The sequence below is a fragment of the Terrapene carolina genome, unplaced genomic scaffold (assembly GCF_002925995.2).
Source record: "Terrapene carolina triunguis isolate 2854851 unplaced genomic scaffold, T_m_triunguis-2.0 Scaffold132, whole genome shotgun sequence".
In the NCBI taxonomy this organism is placed as follows: Eukaryota; Metazoa; Chordata; order Testudines; family Emydidae; genus Terrapene; species Terrapene triunguis.
Window position 1 is genome coordinate 2,466,429 of NW_020664483.1, and position 22,973 is coordinate 2,489,401.

Here is a 22,973-nt window from a genome sequence, read left to right on the forward strand (position 1 = left end):
AGGGGGAGCGGCGCCCCCTGCCGGCGGGGTGTGGGGGATCCAGTCTGGGGAGGGGGAGCGGCGCCCCCTGCCGGCGGGGTTGGGGGGATCCAGTCTGGACAGGGGGAGCGGTGCCCCCTGCCGGCGGGGTGTGGGAGATCCAGTCTGGGCAGGGGGAGCGGCGCCCCCTGCCGGCGGGGTGTGGGGGATCCAGTCTGGGCAGGGGGGGGGGCGCCCCCTGCTGGAGGGGTGGGGGGGGGGATCTAGTTTGGGGAGGGGGAGCGGTGCCCCCTCCTGGTGGGGTTGGTGGGATCCAGTCTGGGTAGGGTAAGTGACGCCCCCGATGTTGTGGGTGGGGGTTGGGAACAACTGTTCTTTGATATCCGAGCCACTGAGCCTATCTGCCCAGTGCTGTGCATCTCTGAAGGCTGGACTCTTACCGTGCAGGTGGATGCATTGCTTGCTGACAGCAAGGAGAGGGGGGCCCTAGACCCTGCGAAAAGGAAGTACCTTTTTCAGAGGTAATTAACCCTAACAGTACACACTGCATAGAGGCGAAGCGCACTGCTATATCTGAAATCTAGGCTGAGGGGGTAACATTTGTGTGACGCACTATTAGCTATCTCATGACTAAGCAATTTATCACTGAGCGATAACTGCAGCTGGTTTTGATAGAAATTTTCCTAATCAATTTCGCTGATAAATTCATCTTCAGTGATGTGGCGAGATGCCCATATAAATGAATTACTGGGTGGCAGAGTAGACTAATGGGCTGGGAGCCAGGAGACTTGGGTTTTAGTCCCAGTTCTGCCACTGACCTCCTATGCAGCCTTGGTCAATCTGTTTCACCTTTCTGTTCCTCTTTTCCCCACCCGTAAAATGAGGATAATATACTGTCCTTCCTATGTACCTTTCCTTTGCTTTGGACTCCCAAGTCAGGCAATGGATTGGAAAGGGTAAAATATGAGAGGTTGATGTTAACTCTCGCACACTGAACATATGCATAAACAAAAATATTATATGCATTTAGGCCCTGATCCTGCAAACTGTTACACATATGCTTAACTTTACTACAGTGGGTAGTCCCACTGAAATCAATAGGACTACTTTGAGCAAAATTAAGCACATGCAGATGCAGAAGTATTTGCAGGATCAGGGATTCAGTGGCCTAATTAGTACTTGACTGTGTGCACTATTAGTGGACACCTGTGGTACTACATAAATAATAAAGGACTTAAAAATGGCATATTATATGTGTATGAGTGAGTTAATGCTGCCCCATGAATCTTAGATTTTTAATATTTTTACTTCTTGTGTGTGAACTAATATTATACAAGAAGCCTTTTACATTTAATTTTCGGTTAAAAATAAATACAGAAGAGAATCCACCTATGTATGATATAGTACAGCTGGGTTTGACGTTTTTACCTTGTGTGTGCTGATAAACAACCTAGTTGCAGTACTGTGCAGATCACATTCTGCATCAGTGCAATTCTGCCAATTATATAGCTTAAAACTTACTATAAACTTTTTCTACCCATCCACAGAACCATGTTTTTTCTTTCAAAACGGTGTCATTTTGAAAGAAACCTATTCAACTCTCCGCACCAGAAAGCGTCATTGAGAACTATTCACGTATGCAGTGAAGATTCAAAATCAGCCTTTTAGAAATGAACAGGTCTCAAAAAGGTCTTATGCTACTTAACTTTAAAAATATTTTTTTATGCTCAGAGAATGTGATAATTGCTGGATAGAATTTCTGCTGTAAAGGCTGTAGCTCAAGCATAAGGTTATTCCTTATTATTTAACAGAGCAAGGCCCCAATCTTGTTGTGTGGGGCCCAGGCAGATTGCTGCACCTGTGTGAGCCCCATGGGAGTCAGCAGGGTTCAATGCAGGTGCAAATAGTTGGCTTGTGTGCTACACAGTGCAGAATTGGGGCCTACACTTCCAGTGCACCCGTCAGTAAAATATATGAGATAAAATATTTGTTAAATCAATGAGTACATTTGCTCAGGACAGAATCAAAATATTTTTAATAGTACAATGAGACCCCTTTAAACACTTTTATTTTGATGTGCTAAACTGATGTCTTTTTCACAGGTTTATACTGTGCAAAGGAAAACAACAAGTTTGAAATTGATAGTATGATAGTGTTCTGTTTGTGGTGGTTAGCCCTGGCAGGCATAGTATATCTTCTGTGCAGTGGATTGACCCCTTTGCTCGGAGAGAAAGCAGCACAAAACTGTAGCAGAGAAATGTAGCTCTGTTCATAGGAAAGAGAGCTTGAGTAAATGAATTTCACATGTATTGCAATATCATGGGCTGAGTCCAGCCATCATTTCTCCCTCTCGTCATAATGCAGTTCTTGTGGAAATTATTCCAGCCAAAGTTCGGAGGCACCTCCATGTGTGGCTCCATGGTGTGGAAAAAGACATATGGATGCCATGTGGCTTGCTCTCCTTTAAAAAAAAATCTCTTTCTGCTTGTGTGTCAGATGATGTTGGCTTTAGCCTACCACGAGGCAAATACGAGTTTCTTCTTATGCTATTATTTACATAGCACCATAGATGCACACAGAGAATTTAGGAAGGCAAAGTTCCTGTTCTAAGGAGCTTAAAATCTAAGGTCCTGATCTTGGATGAATCCAGGTCCTTGCACCTGTGAAAAGCTCCTTTGCCTATGGTCTTGCAAACACTTACATGCTTAACTTTGTGCACTTGAGTAGCCCTATTGACTTCAGTGGGACTATTCATGTTTGTAAAGTTACATATGTACATAAGTGTTTTCAGGATCAGGGGGCTAACTTACATGTTTCAGAAATTGTACACAGTTTTAGTCATTTATACAGCAGAAGAGATCGTACAACCTTTGTCATTTGTTTTCAATATAGATGTATGGAGTTGAAGAAATCAGTGGATGAAAATACATCTGTTCTTCAAAACTTGAAAAAAGTAAGTTGTGAGGTTAAAGCATTTCCTAATTTCCCAAAATAAATTGTACAGAATGTTCAGAGAATGGTAATATTCTTCGATTGTAAATTCTTCAGGACAGGCACCATCCCTAACTTTTTGTATAGCAGCTAGTCTGTCTGGGCTCTGATCTTGACTGAGGTCCTTTGGGATTAGTCTAATATTAAATAATGATATATTTTTCTGCATGCCTTATAATGTAAAGTTCTGTGGTTGAAGAGTTTCTTAGCATTACTTAATATTCCAGTGGGTTTTTTTAATAGGAAAAAAATCATGGAATTGAAGAATAAGAATACAGATTTTCACCCCCCTCTTGGCTAGATGAAAGATCTAGAAAAATGTTAAGGAAACTGTATAGTAATAGATTTCAGGACTGATATTATCTAAACAGGAAATGGGAAAATGGCCATCCCCGTGCTTAGTTACTTAAATGATATCAAGGCAAGAAGCTAGAACATATTGATCAAACAAGACGTTAAAAGTAACTGAGAGCGCTAAGGCCTGAATGCATTTAATCCTAATACTCCTCCTTCTCCACCCCCCTCCGCTGCCCACCTCTGGTTGTTTTATGTTAACTCACTGGAGGGCCTGATCCGGTAGGTGGCCTCTGGGCACGCCTACTGGATCAGGCCCTTCATATGACTTAGGTGGCTGAATACTTATCGTCCCCTGGTTTGTGAATTGCTCTGGGGCTTAGGCAGAAGATAGGTGCCCAGATGCTTAGAGGGAGGCAGTACTGCACAAGCCCAGAGGTGGAAACGTAGGTACCTAGGGAACTTTTACTGCAAAAACTTAGGTGCTGAGTGAATTTAGGCACCTGCAGGATTTGGTGGTGGTTGTACATTGCAGTGGTGCCAAAACAAGTATTTTGGTGCCTAACTCCATTTGTGCATTCTGGCATAAATGATTAGCAAACACAATTTAGCTGAGGGTTTAGCTTCATTTGACTCCTTCAGCAGTTTGGTGTATTCTTCTTTCTTAGACTGATGAGCCTGCACCTGTGGGGAATTATAATCAGAGAAAAGAGGAGGAAGAAAAACAATTGTTAAAACTCTCTCAGCAGCTCCAGAAACTTGCTGCAGTCCTGAGTCAGGACAATGTGACCAAAGGTTACACTGTGTAAGTAGTATAAACAGGCAAATACATTTTAATTCGCCTATTGTTAAGAAATATTAGGAAACAGGTGGCTTATAAAAATATATTCATTTGTACAGCTGAAACAGACTCATTCTTGTATGAGAGAAGCTGAAGATAAAATACCAAAAAATTCCATAGAAACTGTTCTGAAATGTGGTCACTGTAGCAGTCATATCCTTTTTATTTCTGTCTTTTTATAGTATGTCCCTTCCAGACATTGAATCATGGGCCACTGCTCACCTATTCCCTCAGAGAAAACCTTTCTTCTCTATGCCCCAAACGTTCTAGCACCAAGAACAAAGAGGCACCAGTGGAAGCACAAGTTTCTGTGCCATGGGAAGGAGGTTTCTCTGGGGTCCCTGGAGGCTGGAGCCCTCTTTGCACTCAGGGAAAATTGAGGCTCAAGAATGTGGGGTCAGAAAAATAAACCAAAACATAAAAAGGGCCAGACCTGACTGAAAGGCAGGGAGAGGCACATAAAAGAATACCGTCAGCAGGTAGGCACTGCGCAGGCTGAAGAGCCAGAATGGTGTCTGAAGATGCACAGCTCCTGTGGGGAGCAGTTTTGTTGACTGCAGACAAGAAGGATCTGACTAGAAGATTCCAAGGGTTGTGGTTAGGTCCAAAATAGAATGTAACCATCAGGGATTGGGGAAGGGCGTTTATCTTCTGGACTGCAACCCCTGGCCATAGGGACCACCGCACACCTTTAGAGTTTGGGAATTTCTGCCTCTTGTGCTAGGAAGCTGAGACCCAGGAATGAGAACCATGCTGCAAGGTAACTTCAGAAATGCTAAATGACAAGGAAAGTAATTCTCATTTATATTCTGTAGAATAATCTGGAGATGATCCATTAAAATAAGAAATTGTGGTAAACGTGGGGTATCGTTTGTCTTGTGCAGAGATGGGAAATGTCAAAATAGTCCTCAAACAGAACAGGAAAATGAGGAAGAGGAGGATGAGGATGAAGAAAATAGTGGGGAGGAAGATGCTGAAGAGGAGGATGATGAAGAAGAGGATGATGATGATGATGAATTGGAAGATCAACCAACAATTAAAGAATGTATCACGGTTGGTGATTTTGTTGCTCAGCAGGAAGGGGATCTCACGTTTAAGGTACATATATCTTTGAAAATATTATAAAATGTGTTTGAACACATACTGCATCCTCTGAATATCAAATGACTGTGTGTATTGACGGCTCAGAACTCTGATTACAAAAATTAATGCAAATCCACTGCTCTCTCCAGTCCCTCCTTTCCAACTGCCCATCTCTTCTTCTAGACCGGGGGTTCTCAAACGGGATCGTGACCCCTCGCGGGGGGGTCTCGAGCTGTCAGCCTCCACCCTAAGCCCTGCTTCGCCTCCAGCATTTATAATGCTGTTAAATATTTAAAAAGTGTTTTTAATTTATAAGGGGGAATCTCACTCAGAGGCCTGCAGTGTGAAAGGGGTCACCAGTACAGAAGTTTGAGAACCACTGTTCTAGACATGCCATCTTGTCAGACTATCCTGTCTATACAAAATAGTGCTTCTGGAGTAATCCTCGTATCCAGCTGCTCTGACCATATCCAGTTCCCTGCACTTGCTGCTTATTTTTTTTCCACATCAAATTCACATCTTCTGATCTCTACATAAATCTCAGCCCTTCCTATGTCCCTCTTAATTCTCTTTCTTTGTTGCTCCCTTTGTTTCCTTTTCCCACTCTTGCCATTGTGCCTTTCATGTTCCCTTAAACTTGGGGTAGCCTCTTATTTTTATCCACTGAGCATTCCTCCATACTCCCTTAATATCCATTTTCCCATGAATCCATTCTACACTGGTCTTAACAAAGACTCACCCAAACCTCCATTATCTGATGTTCTATCTTAGATTGTGAACTATTTGGGGCTGGGCTGTATCTTATCTTTGTTAAAGAGCAGTGTGTGTGTGTGTGTGCTTCAAAAATGGTTAGTAATTTCTGGTTGGAAATGTTGTGATGAAGCTTTTTCAGACTACTGTTTGGAGCAAAGCAGTCAAGAAAACTCCTTACAGATGCACACTTAACAGGGAAATCAGTCTGTGCTTTTAAAAACACTTTAACAAACTGGAGAATGCCAAAGCACGAACTAGCATGGTGGGGCTATGAGCTGCCATGTGGCACATGGGTGTTTGGGCCTTGGTCTCTTGTTTCTGGCCGTTTGAGTGTGAAGAACCATCTACCAACCTCTCCTTTTGACTCAGGAGCATATTTGATAGGTGAGCTCTGAAAGGGCCTTTGTGGCTGGAATCTGTAAGGTTAAGTACACCTCTACCCCGATATAACGCTGTCCTCGGGAGCCAAAAAATCTTACCGCGTTATAGGTGAAACCGCGTTATATCGAACTTGCTTTGATTGACCGGAGTACGCAGCCCCGCCCACCCGGAGCACTTCTTTACCGCGTTATATCCAAATTCGTGTTATATCGTGTCACCTTATATCGGGGTAGAGGTGTATCTTTGTTAACATTTCCCCAAAATCTACTGTGCCTTCAAGAGTGGCTGAGCAAGAGGAAACCTTGGAGGCATATTCTGAATGCTTGGCCTGTAACTCTACTGAAATGCCTTCTAAGTTTTGTTTCTTATCTAAAAATAAAGTTGAGCTTTTACCACCATTGGATATCAGGAAAAAGTAAACCAGTTCACTAAAACTGCAGTTGTTTCAAAGAATTCATGATAAACCAGAATATGAAATCATCAGGGTAAACCAGTCCTAGATAAATATTAGATTTAAGAACAAATTAAAAGGCAGTTGCATTTTATTCTAAAAGACAGAATGTGGCCGACAGTTGTTCCATGAGTAATTTTTAAACATCTGAATATCAATGCATTTGTCTCTTTTCTTCTCTCTCTCCACCCGCCCCGCATTACTGAAGAAAGGTGAAGTGTTGCTCATACTTGACAAAAAGCCTGATGGTTGGTGGATGGCTAAAAATTCCAAAGGGGAGAGAGGCCTTGTTCCTAAAACCTATCTCATGGTTAGTATGCTTCCATCTTCTTCCTTTGTATTTGTACATCAGAAATATGATGGGTGAGAGTGTACAGATGGTTAGCAAAGCATTTTTTCTCACTTCATAAGGATAAATTATATTGTTGTTAATTTTTTGTAAACAAAAGCGGAACCCTTGAAACATGAGCTTTGACATGTAAAGGCAGCTGTGAATACCTACTAGTGCTATAGAGTAATTCATATTCTGAGCTTAAAGAACACTTTCAAAAGCTCCTTTTAACTTTGTGCCGAAGTTTTTGTACCCCATGAGACTTATTTAGGTGCATACATGGCATTTGTGCACTTAAATTGGGTAGATGTCTAATGAGAAAACATGATGCACACATTTGCGTTTAGATAACCCACTTGGGTAGATTGAGTCCTGTCCTGAAGTCTGACCTTTTGTAGCTTGTTGCATTGCACTGGTGGTTCTCTCTTGTGAGAGAGCCTTGCAGGGCCAAATCACAGAGCACATCAAGTAGCTATGGTTACTTTGTACTTCAAGGTTCAGGTGCATTTTCCTCTCTGAGGAGGCTTGCTCTGGAAATGAGCTCTCTTGTTTACTATTTTAAGAGGCAAAAACTTGCTGCCATAAAAAATGTAAAATTATTGACTTTAGCTGCAGAACCCAGGATAACATCATATTCTCATGATACCCTGTAGATGTCAGTCATTTTGTTCACTGACCATTATAACCAGCTAAGCTCCTCTTCTAAGCTCTTGAGACATCATGATGAGCGCTCATACTGTTTTTAAAGTCTGAACTATGAAGTAGGTAAAACACTTGACAACTTTAACCCTGAATTACAGGCATGCAATAAAGGAGTTGGCCAAGAGCCAAGTGAAGAGGAAAGTGAGGAAGACATAGAGGTGGTTGATGAAACAGCAGATAAAACCGAAATTAAGAAAAGGTAAAATGAGATTGCATTGGAGAAAATGAAGTGAAATGTAACCCCCTCCTTGTCATCTTTATGTTTTTTAATGTGGGTGGTAAATTATTTGAAATGCAATACTTTGTCAGTTATGTTTCTCTTGATCTGTAGCAATGGCTTTTTCAATACAGGGGCAGCTGGGTTTATTGTGTAGATTTCCAGTTTGAACTTTGCTTTCAACTTCCAGTCATTTCTTTCATTACTAGGGTTTTTTTTTTTTTGCCTCATAAAACCAAAGAGTGGCTGCTGTCCTAGCTTCATAAACCACTCCACAGAGTGCAAAATAGTAATGTGTTTCCCAGCTACCTGTTGATGGGCACATCCACCTGATGTACTAGATTTCCACCATTCAGCGACAGATGCATGTGTTTTATAGATATAGAAATTGTTCATTATGCATCCATATGTTGGCAATGCATTCATATTGGTTTGCTTTATGGTGTCCTTTTATTTCCCACCCTACCTACAGAACAGATTCTCACTGGAGTGCTGTTAGAAAAGCTATCACAGAGGTGGGTATATTTCTTATGATATTACCTTAATGTTGTAATGTCAGGGTAATCCATGGCTACACTATTTCTCGACAAAGCAAGTTCTGTCAGTGTGGGATAGCAAAATGGGAGGTTGTGTGTAATCATCCATGAGGTCAGTCTAAGGATGTTTTGTGCTGAGAGGCCAAAATAGCTCTTAAGATAACTTAGGGGAACAGGTGACTGAATCCCAAGGTTTGTGTGTTCTCCTTTGTGTTTGGCTGCCCTGGGATTGGAAGTTAGGATAAGGACATAAACTAGTTCGTGGTTAGTGAAAATTGCAGCAAATTTAGAAAAAAAACCCTTATGTTTTGAGCAGAATAATACCATTGATGTGTTGGCAACCATGGGAGCTGTTCCTGCAGGATTCCGACCATCAACTCTCTCCCAGCTCTTAGAAGAAGGTAAGATTCTTTTGCAGTAAGTGCAGTGCAGGATTCGTTATCATCTGTGATGAGTTTCTGATTCAAATTACTAGTCTGTTAAGAACAGTCTCTTTCATTTTAAATTATTCATGATTGGTTGCCCATACTGGTTGTATATGACTCAATAGTGTGTAAGAGTCTTCTTAGTTTCTTTCTTTATTCATCTGGGGTGAAATCCTGGCCCCATTGAAGTTAATGGCAAAACTCCCTGTGACCTTGATGATTTCACCCCTGGAAGGGGAGAAATCTCCAATGCAGTTCCTGCAGGCAGTGTGGAATAAGAATACTAAAAACCCTTTCCCCCTCCTCCCCTGCCACAATTTCTGTAGCCATAGCTTAATTGTGGACTTAATTCCTTTAAGCTCGAGAGGGCACTTGAAGAATGTTGATAGCAATGTTTTTTATTAATTGTACTTTTTGATTTCCTTTTGTCCTAAGAAATAAGATGGTGTGGGTAGAAAACACTGTGTTCCATAGATGGATGTTTCCCTGTAATGATGAAATCTCTAACTAAATTGAATCTCTGCCATTAGGAGAGATGGGTGAGGGAGTGTAAACAACATAATAAAATGTTGTTTTTCTAGGGAATCAGTTTCAAGCCAGTTACTTCATACAGCCTGAATTGACTCCTTCACAACTGGCTTTCAAAGACCTAGTGTGGAACCCCGAAAAAGACACTGTAAGTAATTTCTGTTGATTAAAGTTCTGAATGCTGTCGCTTTTAGGATAGATGACCAGAGTCTTTAGATGAAGAGGTCCAGAGCCCAGAAAACAAATATCATGTTATTAGTAAATATTGAAGTGAGATAAATGTTAACATTCTTCTATGTCATGCCAGGGCATTCCAGGCAGTAGATATTATCTCATCCTACTAGCTGACAGCCAGAACATCAAAAGAAACATGTGATGTCAGACCCTAGATAAGAGCCAATTCCAGCTGAGCATACCTGTTGCTTTCCAGTCTTCCAGGTGAAACAGCTGTACACATCTTTTAGTTAGATCTTAAACTTTTGTCTGACACTGTGAAATCCCTTGGTTCAGTTAAGTAGTTGTTTTTCACTGTGAGGTTTTGGTTCATTTTCTAACATAACTTTGCAACATCATTTGAATATTGTAGTGACAAAAATGTGTGTAAGCCAGGCATTTAGAAGAGAGTAGCTCAGAAAATTGAAATGCCAGACTTCCTCCTGGGTCTTTGCTTATCTTGTTATCAGTGGGAGAACCTACTGTTTGACACATTAAATTAACTTGCATCTTCCACGTTATGGATGTGAATTACAATACAATGTCATTGCCATAAGACAAAGAGATGATCTGCACCAACCATTCCAGCTTACATTGGATAGACAGGATGTTCTCAGCCCTGTGTCTTGTCTGAGGGTACATTATAGGACACGGACTCCTGGTACATGTTCCAGATGGACATGGAAGAGTATTGAACTTTGGCCTGTATCTGGAGTGTGGGTCTGTGGACAAAACTGAAGCGTGAGTGGGTGATGTTGGTGTATCCTGCCCACTGTGGCAGGGTAGATAAGCTTCAGATGTTTGTCATTATTAAAAACAATCTGTGTTGTGCAAATAAGTGGCCTGTGTACAACCTTAACTGTAACTTGACAGTGCTTTTTGCCAGGGCTTGTTAGATGGCTTTTTATAAAAATACTTTGATGACTTGATGGAGGTGAAATAGAGCTGGTCTCAAGCCAGACCCTGGTAGACCTGTGTTCATAAAAGCACCATCACACTTAACATTAATTAGCACACGTGTTGTCTGAGCAGAATGGCCAAGAGCTGAATGGCATGGAGACTGACTGTTGTCCCCTAGAGGGGGTCGCTTCACAAAAGGGTTGAGATATTGCAGAAAAGCTTTGCTGTTGCCCTTGTGCTATACCTGTTCTGTGGATAGAGTAATCCAGTCTCCATGGCACTGTGACACCTGTCACAAATCCTACACACACACACACACACACACACACACTATAAAACACATAATTATACTATATTTAGGAGGACCATGTCGATTTAATTCTCTGTTTTATTATTTTGTCTGCTTCACAGATTCAGCCAAGACCAACTCGAGTATCACTGATTTTAACTTTATGGAGTTGTAAAATGATTCCTCTTCCAGGAGTGAGCATACAGGTTCTCAGTAGACATGTTCGACTCTGTCTTTTTGATGGTAACAGGGTGAGTTGCTCTGACGCAATAAAATGTAACGTTCCCGAAACAGTGAGGTTAAAACATGATGTATTTAAGGGATTTCTGAATGGATTTAAAATGATCACATTTGGGCTGCCTCTTCTTATGGGTAAAATTTTCAAAAGTGCCTAAGTGATGGAGAAGGTTAAGTTCCATTTTTAAAAGTGACTGAAACATTTAGGAGCCCAAGTCTCATTGAAAGGCAACGGGACTTGGACTTGTAAATGCCTCCATCACTTTTGAAAATGGGACTTAACGTCTAAGTCACCTAGGTTCTTTTGAAAATTTTACCAGTTTCATTTAACCCATTTGTGATGCTTTTTACACACAAGAAACAGATCTGCTGAGTACGTGTTATTTTTTACAGTCACTTTTTGGAGTACAATTGTGCTTTCATCTTAATTGCAGTTTACACACCTTTGAAAAAGTAATATGAAAATGAAATATATAAATTTACTATAACTGGGCTAATTTCAGAGACTTTTTTTTAAAAAAGAGCTTTCTGTAAACTCACGTTATTTTAGTAAATAAATTCTCAATGCAAATTTGATTGTTTGTCTAAAAAGCACCAAGCATACTTATACCATTGTATAAATTATAGACACAACATTAGTTTCTTAAATCCAGCTGAATAAAAATCTTATAATCCAGAGTTTCAAAATTCTGAAAACCTTTTATAATCTGCCACCAACCTCTGTGGACTCCTCAGAGTTCAGAGGACTCTTCTTCATTCATTTCACCCCACTATTCTCACCCCTACATCAAATCAGATATGTTCATGACCGAGGGAGTGTCGCATTGCACCTTCTGCAGCTGCAGCTAAGTTGCTAGAAGCATTGCTAGAGAGGCTGTGCTGGGCTTGGTGATTCTTCTTTCAGGGAATGTGATTCCTCTGCAGTGTTCTTAACATGTCCTAGCTAAGAAGGGTGAAGGACAGACATGGTCTGATCTGCATTGCAATGCTGAGTGCTGGACTAGCCTTGCATGATCCTATATTTTCTTTGCGCTACATAATTTTCCAGAAAACTAGTTTTTAATATTTTCCCCACCATAATTTCCTATCTCATTTTAGGTACTGAGTAACATTCATACAGTTAGAGCTACATGGCAACCTAAAAATCCCAAAACATGGACCTTCTCTCCACGGGTAGGTATATAGCCTAGCAAATGGACTTGGCCAGTATGTGTGTGTGTCTGCTAGTTGTAATACAGCATACTCAGATGTTGTCAGCCAATAGGTTCATCTCACTTTTAGTCTTACATTTTCTTCATATATTAGAAAGGTAAAAATGGGACTAATCTGTACTGTGCCTGAGGCATTTAGCCCTCAAAAGCATTAGCTCTGAATGAAGGGCCGTATCTTGCAAACACTTGCTATCGAGTATAGTACCTAGTACCCAGTAATCCCAGTGACTTCATGGTGATAAAGCACAATGCTTGGTAGTGTTTGCAGGATTGGGCCCTAACACAGCATCGCTGTTGGCTCACTTAAGTCAAGACTGTTGCAGTTTCTCTCGGCCAACAGATCTGACCAATACATTTTCAGTTTGGGTCAGTTTGATGTTGATGATAATATCTGGCAGTCTCCACCCATAGATCGCAAAACCTCTACAAAAGTGGGCATGCATTATAATTCCTGCTTTACCTATGGAAAGACTGATGCACACAGATGAAGTGACATGCCTAAGGTCACAAGTACAGTATAGCTAAGATACGATAAATGTTGTAAGGCCCACAGCTGCACCGCCTCAGAGGGGAACTGATAAGGTTTTATTAGCTAATCAGGACTGGGTTAGGTGTAGGCTTGGCAGAATTCCATTTTTTTTCGGTTTCTACAATATTGATTTTTATTATTTTTTTCAATTCTTAATTATTTTTATTTTTACAGTTGTGGGAAATTAATGGAGGATAGCGTTGGAGTTTGGGAGGAGCCATTCAGCAGCAGGATGGCCTCCCCCATGGCTGAGGGCTTGTCCTTCTCCTCCTGGGCCTGGCCAGGGGTCTCTGCTCTGGCCAGGCCAAGACCATAGCCTTCCCCACACCTTGCGTCTGCAGGGATCCATTGTCACCAGCTCTGTAGCCATGCAGCTCTGCAGTCACGTGACAGCAGGGCAGCAGAGAGCTCTCTGTGCTGCTGTAGGACCGGTGACATGCCATTCTTGCAGGCACAAGGTGCGCGGGGGAGGATGTACTTGTGCTGTGTGTTGCCTATGGATAATTTTTTTTGTCGATTTCAGTGTGAAGTTGAAATCTACATTTGACATCTGTCAATTTAAATCGAATCCTGCCAAATAAAGTTGTGTGTGTACCAAGGAAATGCTGTGAGGAACGGGTGTTAGTTATTCAGCAGGTGGCACTCTGTGCTTGGAATCAGTATAAACTTGAACACTAGAATGTGTTATTAGCAATGGAAAGGAGGAGAGTGCTGCTGTGAATTAACTTCCTTTGTATTTTCGTTATCACAGCTTATGACTGATAACCTGCCTTAAACTGATGTTGTGTAGCATCACTGTACGCTGTCAAAGAACTGCTGTATGTTAACTCCAGCGGTGGCTGTTTCTCTCTGGTGGGCAAAATCGTCTCTTATTTGTAAAATGCTTTGAGAGCCGATCATTACTAAAGGAGTTACTTTTACAGATTAGCAGCATTTTATGGAAAAACAGAATGAGAATAGTATTTTTTGCCTTAAATTGAATCTTTTTAGTTAAAAGATAGTGATGAATAATGAGATTGAGTCTTTTACAGAAGATCCTAGAATCAGTGTGTTCAGAGGTTTTTAAAAATTGGAATCTTGAAGATCTACACTCACACCTTATTTTTGTTTTAATTTATTAGGTAACAGGCATTTTACCCAGCCTGCTTGATGGTGACTGTTTTATCAGGTCCAATTCTTCATCTCCAGACATTGGTATATTATTTGAACTTGGCATCACTTATATTCGCAATGTAAGCATATAAAGATGGATACATTTTCAAAACTGAATGTTTTATTATTATTACTTCTAGAATCTCAACATCAAACAAACAGTACAATAGAAAACTTTTTGTTTTTTATTTTTCCTTGGCTTTACTAGTTTTTTTAAGTCATTTTTAGTGCTAGTCAAATGTTAGATTGACAGCAGTGGAAACTGAAATCCTATTAATCCACAGAAAAGGTATAACATCCATCTCACCCCACCCACTACCATCTGTGGAAGAATAGAAAGGTAGTTTTTGCTCCTTGTTTAGCGATCAGAACACTTTCTCTTTCTGATCACTGGTCATCAGAAAGTTTTACTTGTCCTGAAAGCATTTTTACTGGTCTTCCAAAGATCTGACATGCATTGTAATTATTAAGGACCAATTTCTTATCATTCTGGTTATCATCTTGCTTTCCCCATTGCCTTCTAATTTTGGCATGATTAATAGCTCATAATCAAATTGTTCAAGAATAATCTTTTATATAATTTGAAAGCTGAAATTGCAAACTCTTTCAAAAATGTATAACATATTGGTTTCTAGCTCCAGTGGTTACTATCTGTCTGATTTGGTACTTAGAAGGATTGAGACTAGAGGGTGATGTGCAGAGAGCCAGTTATCAGCGGCATGAGCTCCCATGAACTCTGAGATATAAAAACAAATAATTACACCACTGGAAAGCAGAGATTCTTCGCTGTCATTTCTGATGGTTCATGAAATATTGGCTCTGAAGAATCACTTGTTCCTCTGTCTAACAGTACTTTTTGCCGTTGTTTCAGGGCAGAATATAGCAAGTTCAACATGGGTCATATAGTCCCGCCCTGCTGAGTCACCACATTAACTGATTTTTCCCCTGTAGCAGGTATAATTTCATGGTCTAGGTCTAGGAGAATTGTATATATAAATAGACTAGCTCTGTGTCTTTTGATCATTGGCGGTCTGGAGGGGCCTGTTGGGGAATGATGGCCTTCATTATGCTATTTGTCTAGTCAGGATTTTATTAAGGATGTGTGGCTAGAATATGGTTGTACAAGGGCTAGAGTTTGTGCAAACTCCCTGTTGGTCTTAATATTACCTAGCTCTTGTATAGTACTTTCCATCTGTTGATTTCAAAGCACATTACAGAGAAGGTAGGGATCAGTATCTCCATTTTACACATGGGGAAACTGAGGCACAGAGCGGCAAAGTGACTCCCCCAGGGTCACCCAACAGGCCAGTGATGGAGCTGGGAATGGGACTCAGGAGTCCTGAGTCCCATTCCAGTGTTCTATCCACCAAGCAATGCTGCCTCCATTACAAGTAAAATATTCTAGTGTTTGTGGTCCCTGATATCATAAAAATGGTTGTTATAGATTGATAAGCTTCACTCAATTACTTTTTTTTCCTCAGCGCATCACTAAAGGTTGTTTGGAGGCTTTACAGCTATGCATTTCCTTATTGAGGGCTTGTCTACATGGTGCAGCAAAGTATGCCAGAGGGGTGAGATATGTGAAGTGCAGTAATGTGTTGCACTCTACCCTCCCCATGTAGACCCAGCCGGTGTGCTCTAAAAGGTACCTAGTTTGTGTTAACCTAGTCATGTTAACCCAGTGTGCTTTGCTGGCGCTGTGTAGGCAAGTCTTTAATGTCTTGCTTTCTTTAGAATTAATCTTATCTTTGCATTTCCTGGCTTTCTAAAGCTTGTTTTTTATAATTACAACATTTTTGTAAGGTTTTGTAACTCTTAAATTACTGTTATGAATTCTCAACCTCAGCTCCAGTTTAACTGGTGGTGATTGTTGTTTGTCTGGTAATGTAATTTCAAAGGCCTGTGGGTGAGTGGATTTGTTGTTTGTATTTTTTTAAGTTCCCCGTAGACTAAGGGTAACTTCAGACACACAATTGGACAGATATTTTCATGTGGTAATAGCTGCACAATTGTCTAATTCCAGCCCAACCTTTATTGGAAAATCAGGCCCATAATCTCTATTTAACTTTTTAGTTGCATGTAAACACATACCTAACACACACAAGATTAGGGCAAAAGACACTCAAAAATGTTGTGATCAATACCCAATCCCCTGAAATTTTCAAGGTATATGTACATAGTTCTGGAACCTTTCATATTTTTAAGGGAGATCTTTTATCTGTGGTTCCACAAAGTGTCATTCATCTCTTAGGTTTTCTATTTTTAGCTGGCTGAATAAGAAGTTTTATTCTTCTCTTACTTTCTAGTCAACTGGTGAAAGAGGAGAGTTAAGCTGTGGTTGGGCATTTCTAAAACTCTTCGACTCCAGTGGAATTCCAGTTTCTTCCAAGTAAGTTGGCTGTATTTTCCTCTCAGAGTATGAGGATTTTTTTTTTAACTCATACTTTTGCTTGCATTTTTGATGTACAAATTTTTGTTGCAGTTAGCAGTAAAGCTGGAATTTCACATGTATTAACTGTATATATAAGGGCATGTGTATTTAATTGCAGAAAAGTTAATCAGATTTGGGATTCTAATATTCAGGTGATGCTGGAACTTCTAATCAGCATGTTTTTGTCCTAACTATCCACCCCTCAAAGGCTCAAAATTAAGTATCCAAAAACTGGAATGCAAGTGTATTTTGCAAATGATTGTTTTTGATCTAGATTACTGCAGAGATATTAGGTTAAGTGGAAAAACAATAAAAATCCAATTTATTAATCCCCATTGACACTCAGTTTATAGTTTTGCATTTATCTTGGCCTAGACAGTGAAAATCAATTTAGTCACTTTAACTTTCTCAGGGTATGTCTACACTACAGGATTAATCCGAATTTAGATAATTCGAATTTGGGAAACAGGTTGTATAAATGCGATTGTGCGCGGCCACACTAAGCACATTAATTCGGTTTTTAACCACATTAATTCGGTGGTGTGCGGCCACACTACCCCATTACTTTAACCACAGTAATTCGGTGGTGTGCGGCCACACTAACCCTAATTCGAATTAACAAAATCGATTTAGGCGCTACTCCGCTCGTCGAGGTGGAGTACAGAAATCGATTTTAAGTGCCCTTTAATTCGAATTAACTGGCTCTGTAGTGTGGACGGGTGAAGGGTTAATTCGGATTAACGCAGCTAAATCCGAATTAAAGTCGTAGTGTAGACCAGGCCTCATAGATCAATAGTCTATAAGGCCAGAAGGGACCACTGTGATCATCTAGTCCATAGAACCCCCTCCCTGGATTAATTCCTGTTGGAACTAGAGAATTTGTTTCAGAAAAATATCCAATCTTGATTTAAAAATGGTCAGTGATGGCAAATCCACACAACCCTTGGTAAGTTGTACCAATGGTTAATTAACCTCACTTAAATTCTGCACTTTGTTTCCAGTCTGAGTTTGTCTAGCTTCAACTTCCAGCCTTGGGATCTTGTTAAATCTTTGTCTGCTGGACTGAAAAGACTATTATTAAATTTTTGTTCCCCATGCAGGTACTTATAAATTGTGATCAAGTCACCCCTTAACATACTCTTTGTTAAATTGAATAGATTGAGCTCCTATCATTATGACTTTTGTTTACAGGTTTATGTCTAATATTCCAAAAGCTTATGCTTCAGGGCTTCAGCCAGCCACCTGTAGGGATCAAGAAGGGATTCTTTCCCTCTATCCCCTGCAATGTATTCTGGGTTTTTTGGTCTCCTTCCTTTGAAGGATCAGAGATGGCCACAGCTGGAGATGGAACACTGGACAGGGTGTGTCATGGCTCTGAGGTGGCATCAAGCATTTCTCTCTCTCTCAGTGCTTGGCAGGCTGGTTCTTGGTCACATGCTCTGGGGCTAACTGATCACCATAAGTGGGGTCAGTGTAGGGGACCAGGGTGAGGGCAGTCTGGCTCAGCAGTCACAGCTGAGCTGGGGTTCACACATCAAGAAATGTAGTTGGTGAGCAGGGGTTGGGGAATCGCTAAGACCGGGTTCCATAAGCAAGTGTTGGAATCAGAGTCAGTCTGGCATCAGAGACTGGAGATCAGAGGTAGCACCGGCTGGAGTCAGGAGGCAAGAGTCAGAGTTGAGCTGGGGTCGGAGACTGGAGATCAGGAGATGAGGTGAGGTCTGGAGTTGCACCAGGCCAGAAGTCTGCGTGGGTTGGCCAGACAGCTTCCTGGGGCACCCTCCAGGGTTAAATAGTGCGATTGGCCAATCAGAGGTCTGCAGAGTATTGTCACTCTGGATTCTTTGGGCGGTACAGTACTTCCTTTGGCTCCTATCCCCATGCTCCCTGGCTAGGGCTCTACATGGCCTCCCAGTGGCACTGTGAGAATGTTAGCCGTCTCAGGTTCTGCAAACGTGGGTTCCAGTCTGTGGATCCTTATAGTCAGGAAGAAATTTCCCCCCAGATGAGATTGGCAGTGACCGTGGAGTTTTTTCGCCTTCCTCTGCAGAGTGTTGGTGTGGGTCATGTGCCAGGATTTTCTAGGTATATCTAACTTAATCATTTTTGTGCCATTGGCCTTGGTCCCTCCTATTCTCTGCCTGTGGCACATAATGGTCTAGTCTTCTGTGGGCTGTAATACTTTGGTCTAATTTATAAATAAATTATAAATTAAAATAAATTAATGGAGATATCCTATCTCCTAGAACTGGAAGGGACCTTGAAAGGTCCCATTGAGTCCAGCCCCCTGCCTTCACTAGCAGGACCAAGTAATTTCAGGTGTTGGATTTAGTGTGCGGGTGGTGGTTAGTGGCCTGTGATATACTGGAGGTCCGATTAGAGGTCTATGATATAAAGGAAGTCCCTTCTGGCCTTAAGCGCTAGGACTCTATAAGGCATTTTTTCCAATACTTTAATTGTTCTTGTGACACTTTTCTGAGCCCTCTCCAGTTTATCAACATCATTCTTGAACTGTGGGCACCAGAACTGGACACAGGATTCCAGCAGTGGTCACACCAGTGCCAAACACGGAGGTAAAACAACCTCTCTAGTCCTACTCAAGATTCCCCTGTTTATGTATCCCAGGATGGCATTATCCCTTTTGGCCCCAGCATCGCACCAGGAGCTCATGTTCAGCTGATTATCCACCATGACTCCCAAATCATTTTCAGAATCACTGCTTCTCAGGATGGAATCCCTCGTCCTGTAACTTATAGATCCTTAGTGCTTCAAAATGCTGCAGGGTAATATTTGTTTGTTTAAAAACATTGTGGAATTCACTACTACAAGAAGGGACTGACACTGCTGTCACTGCTAGCAGAACTAAACACAAATAAAAACAAGCAATTTACTCCACCCATCCAAGGGGACAGAATGAGGGAGATTGTTTTGTTTTAAAAAGTTGTGGGATGTTCCCATCAGTTGATGATGGATGCAGCAGAAAAACCTAAACAGATAAAAACAATCACATGAGAAAATTTACCAAAGCTCTTTAAATGGCTGAATTGAACAAGACACAAATAGGCTTAACTTGGACTATCCACCCCCATAATTCCATGCAATTGCTTCAAGCTTTTGAGGGGAAAATCAAATTAGTCCTAATTGTCTGTGTAATTTGACCATCTGAATAGCGAACCACTCTCTAATGTGCTTTATTTTTTACCTCGGTTTTAGTATATGTTTGTGATGTTCTAGTTTAAGTACTGGAATTATAACCTCACCACACTCCAATGCCATGGCTAGCCCTCCTTACAAAGAGAATAAATTATATCGATTTGAAATGATAGCAATAAGTGTGCAGTTTCTAAGAGCAAAATTATTCAAACAGACACACCTCTGGGTTGCATTATCAACATCTGCACTTTCTGTCCTTCTCTCATATAGGTGCACATTCCTTTCTTCTCCTTCCAAAATGGCATCAACCCTAAAATGATAGAACATAAGAACGGCCGTACCGGGTCAGACCAAAGGTCCATCTAGCCCAGTATCCTGTCTACCGACAGTGGCCAATGCCAGGTGCCCCAGAGGGAGTGGACCTAACAGGCAATGATCAAGTGATCTCTCTCCTGCCATCCATCTCCATCCTCTGACAAACAGAGGCTAGGGACACCATTCCTTACCCGTCCTGGCTAATAGCCATTAATGGACTTAACCACCATGAATTTATCCAGTTCTCTTTTAAACGCTGTTATAGTCCTAGCCTTCACAACCTCCTCAGGTGAGATGTGAAGTCATTTTGAGTTGGGATTTTACTCCAGTATGAACAGTGTTGCCCAACATTCACTGCTATAAACATACAGTTTGTTTCTTTCAGTACTTCAGTAAAGAAGGCCAGGCAAGACAAAACTGACTAATCAATTTAACACTTTCAGAGACTGACATTCTTTTGGTTTTATACTCCGTGGGCTCATCCCAAGAAAGTGCCCCGTAAGGCATGCCTTTCTCACCACATGTTCTAGTTTGAGTCAAATTAGGCCAAAGGACATAATAGTGGAATAATTGAATGGAATGGGATTAGAACTGAAACTTGGGGTCATTTGTTACGTATTCACTCCGTCAGCAGCTTCTGAGGTATCACACTTGCTAAATGGATGTGTAAAGTGTAGTAACATACACTGAGCTATTTGAAATATGGCTCAACCTAGCCTGACTCAAATCTAAATTGGTCCAAACCATTTAAAAAAAATCTTGCTCATAGATGTGCACTTTCCTACTGTGCAGAATTAATGTTTTAGTGGCTAATTGCATTGTTTGCTCTGTCTCCCATAAATGTTATATCTGCTTTGACAAATGGAGTAAAATAGAGTAGAAGATGAAGTGAGCTTTGAAGAATAAAAAAGAAATCTACTGTCTGCTCAGTCAATACTCCTTTTAACAATAAAAAGCATACAGCGCAAGAGAAAAGAGATTTCTTCTCATTTCTTTTCTCTTAGTGTATTGGTGATCCTTCCTAAAACTCATGTCCTGCCCTGCTGCTAATACAGTGATGTTAATACAGTGTCTAGAATTTTGAAACGAAATGTTTATCTTCAGGATGAAAACTGTCAAGCTTTGATGGCTAAAGTTTGACTCATGAATTAATATTTAGATGCCTAAATTAAATATGGATTCAGGAGATTGACTTTAGGCACCAAAGTCAGTGTGGATTTAGGAGCCTAACTTAAGTTATACAAATTTTAAAATTTCTCAAGTAGTAGTAGAAGTATCAAGTAGTAAGTGAGCAGAAATCTTGTGCCTGTTAAGTTACCAAATTTATTGAAACATGAGAAATGTCAGAAAGTTGAGTCTAGAATTGTCCATTAGAAATGTCATCTTTGAATGATTGAGCAGTGTCAACACAATCAGTTTCACATTATTAAAATGTATTTTTATACATGCCTTTGGTTGCTGTTTGAATGAACAAATACAATTGACACAAGATGAAGACTGCAATTTGTGAAAATGTGAGTGAGAAGAGACCTTTGTTCAGACTGCAGAAATACAGGTTTTTGGGAACGAAAACATGATGAATGTTTTGTTATATTTCATTTTAAACAACACTATTGGACTTGCATTTAAGGGAATTATTGCGAGTACTTGTTTTGAAATGTGGCTGATTTGTTACTGTAAAAGAGAATCTTCAGGCTTGCTTCTTGAGTTTCAACTGTTGTGAGCGATTAAGCAAAATCAGCTCCTATTAAAATATTAATAATAAAGCAAAGATCACTCTTATTTTTAAAGAAAAGAGGTCCAGTTTTTATTTTCAGAGAAAAGTGATGCTATTGTTTTCATTTCCCTCGATTATGTTTATTAAAGTACATTACTGTTTATTTACAGGACATATGAGCTTCTTTTGAATGGTGGCACACCCTATGAGCGGGGTGTTGAGGTGGACCCATCAATATCAAGAAGAGGTACAGTTGCACATGTACATTACATAAATGAAATGACACAACAATTGGTTACTGTATTTTGCAACCTTGCAAGCTTATAAATCCTCTGAGGTTCTGAGTGGAGCGTGTAACTATGCTTGACATTCAGAGTCCCTTTGGCAAATTGCAGGGAGAGGGAAACGAGCGGGCATGAGCTCATAAACAGCTTCCTTTTACAAACAATGAGGAAATTGACTTTATTCTAAACTTGTTACTGATCGTCATTCATGCCAATGTATTCTCAGCATTATCTATAGTATCTACAATGATGTCCTTCAAATGGAGACGAGCAGGAAGAGACGGGTAATAAAACAAATATGTGGCAAGACGATGATAGATTTTTATTGCCTTTTTTTTGTGATAACCCACATTATTCAGACTTGGCTTCAACTCACACCAAAATGTGGTTACCGCAGAGAGATGGCAAACTTTTTCTTTTATAACATATCCTTCCAAATAAGCTGTCCATGCCCTGATTCTCTTAAATGGACCTTAGCAGTCACTACCCAGCGTCCATTAAATTATCCTTTAAATAGTACCACAAATGTTTGGGTGCTGGCTAGGAGAATTCTTCTGTTTATGTATCTGAGTGAATTTGATGTTAACATTGGCTGGTGTCATAATTGTTTAGGTCGATGTTACTCTTACCTTGTCTTAAGAGTTCCATGATTTTTAATGGCTGAGATTTGTTTGTTTGTTTGTTCAAATGGATGTGTACAATAGTGTATTGTTTCTTGAATTGCACTTAGCAGCCTTAAATAAGTTACTTGTTATGGAATATGTAGTGTGTGTGTGCATATCCTCCATTGCAGTAAATGAAATTTCACCGTAAGTGGGTTCAAATGATGCACTGTCGATATTTTAACCCGGGTGCCCCCAGTGTTCCTCCTTCGCTGTGATAAACCCAATTTGCCAGAGGTGCTTGTTGTTGCAGGGTGTGGACAACCTCGGCCTCTTCCGACTCCCTCCAAACCAATGACCTGCTCTTCTCTTTCTTTGTTCTGTCTCATTTGCCCCTCCCCTTCTCAGCATTGTTTCAAGGGCCGGAT

The 22,973-nt window shown here is 40.6% G+C and overlaps 1 protein-coding gene across 1 annotated transcript in view; it reads left to right on the forward strand.

Annotated features, from left to right (window-relative positions):
* Positions 1–22,973, forward strand: part of NPHP1 (nephrocystin 1) — a 35,841-nt gene that overhangs the window by 418 nt on the left and 12,450 nt on the right. Inside the window, exons 2-15 of the mRNA XM_026653202.1 lie at positions 427–500; positions 2,872–2,932; positions 3,933–4,069; positions 4,990–5,203; positions 6,982–7,083; positions 7,905–8,005; positions 8,496–8,538; positions 8,876–8,960; positions 9,566–9,660; positions 11,037–11,165; positions 12,250–12,324; positions 14,013–14,123; positions 16,350–16,432; positions 21,830–21,906. Of these exons, the coding sequence (XP_026508987.1) occupies positions 427–500; positions 2,872–2,932; positions 3,933–4,069; positions 4,990–5,203; positions 6,982–7,083; positions 7,905–8,005; positions 8,496–8,538; positions 8,876–8,960; positions 9,566–9,660; positions 11,037–11,165; positions 12,250–12,324; positions 14,013–14,123; positions 16,350–16,432; positions 21,830–21,906 (1,387 nt within the window). The remainder of the gene's footprint in view (positions 1–426; positions 501–2,871; positions 2,933–3,932; positions 4,070–4,989; positions 5,204–6,981; positions 7,084–7,904; positions 8,006–8,495; positions 8,539–8,875; positions 8,961–9,565; positions 9,661–11,036; positions 11,166–12,249; positions 12,325–14,012; positions 14,124–16,349; positions 16,433–21,829; positions 21,907–22,973) is intronic.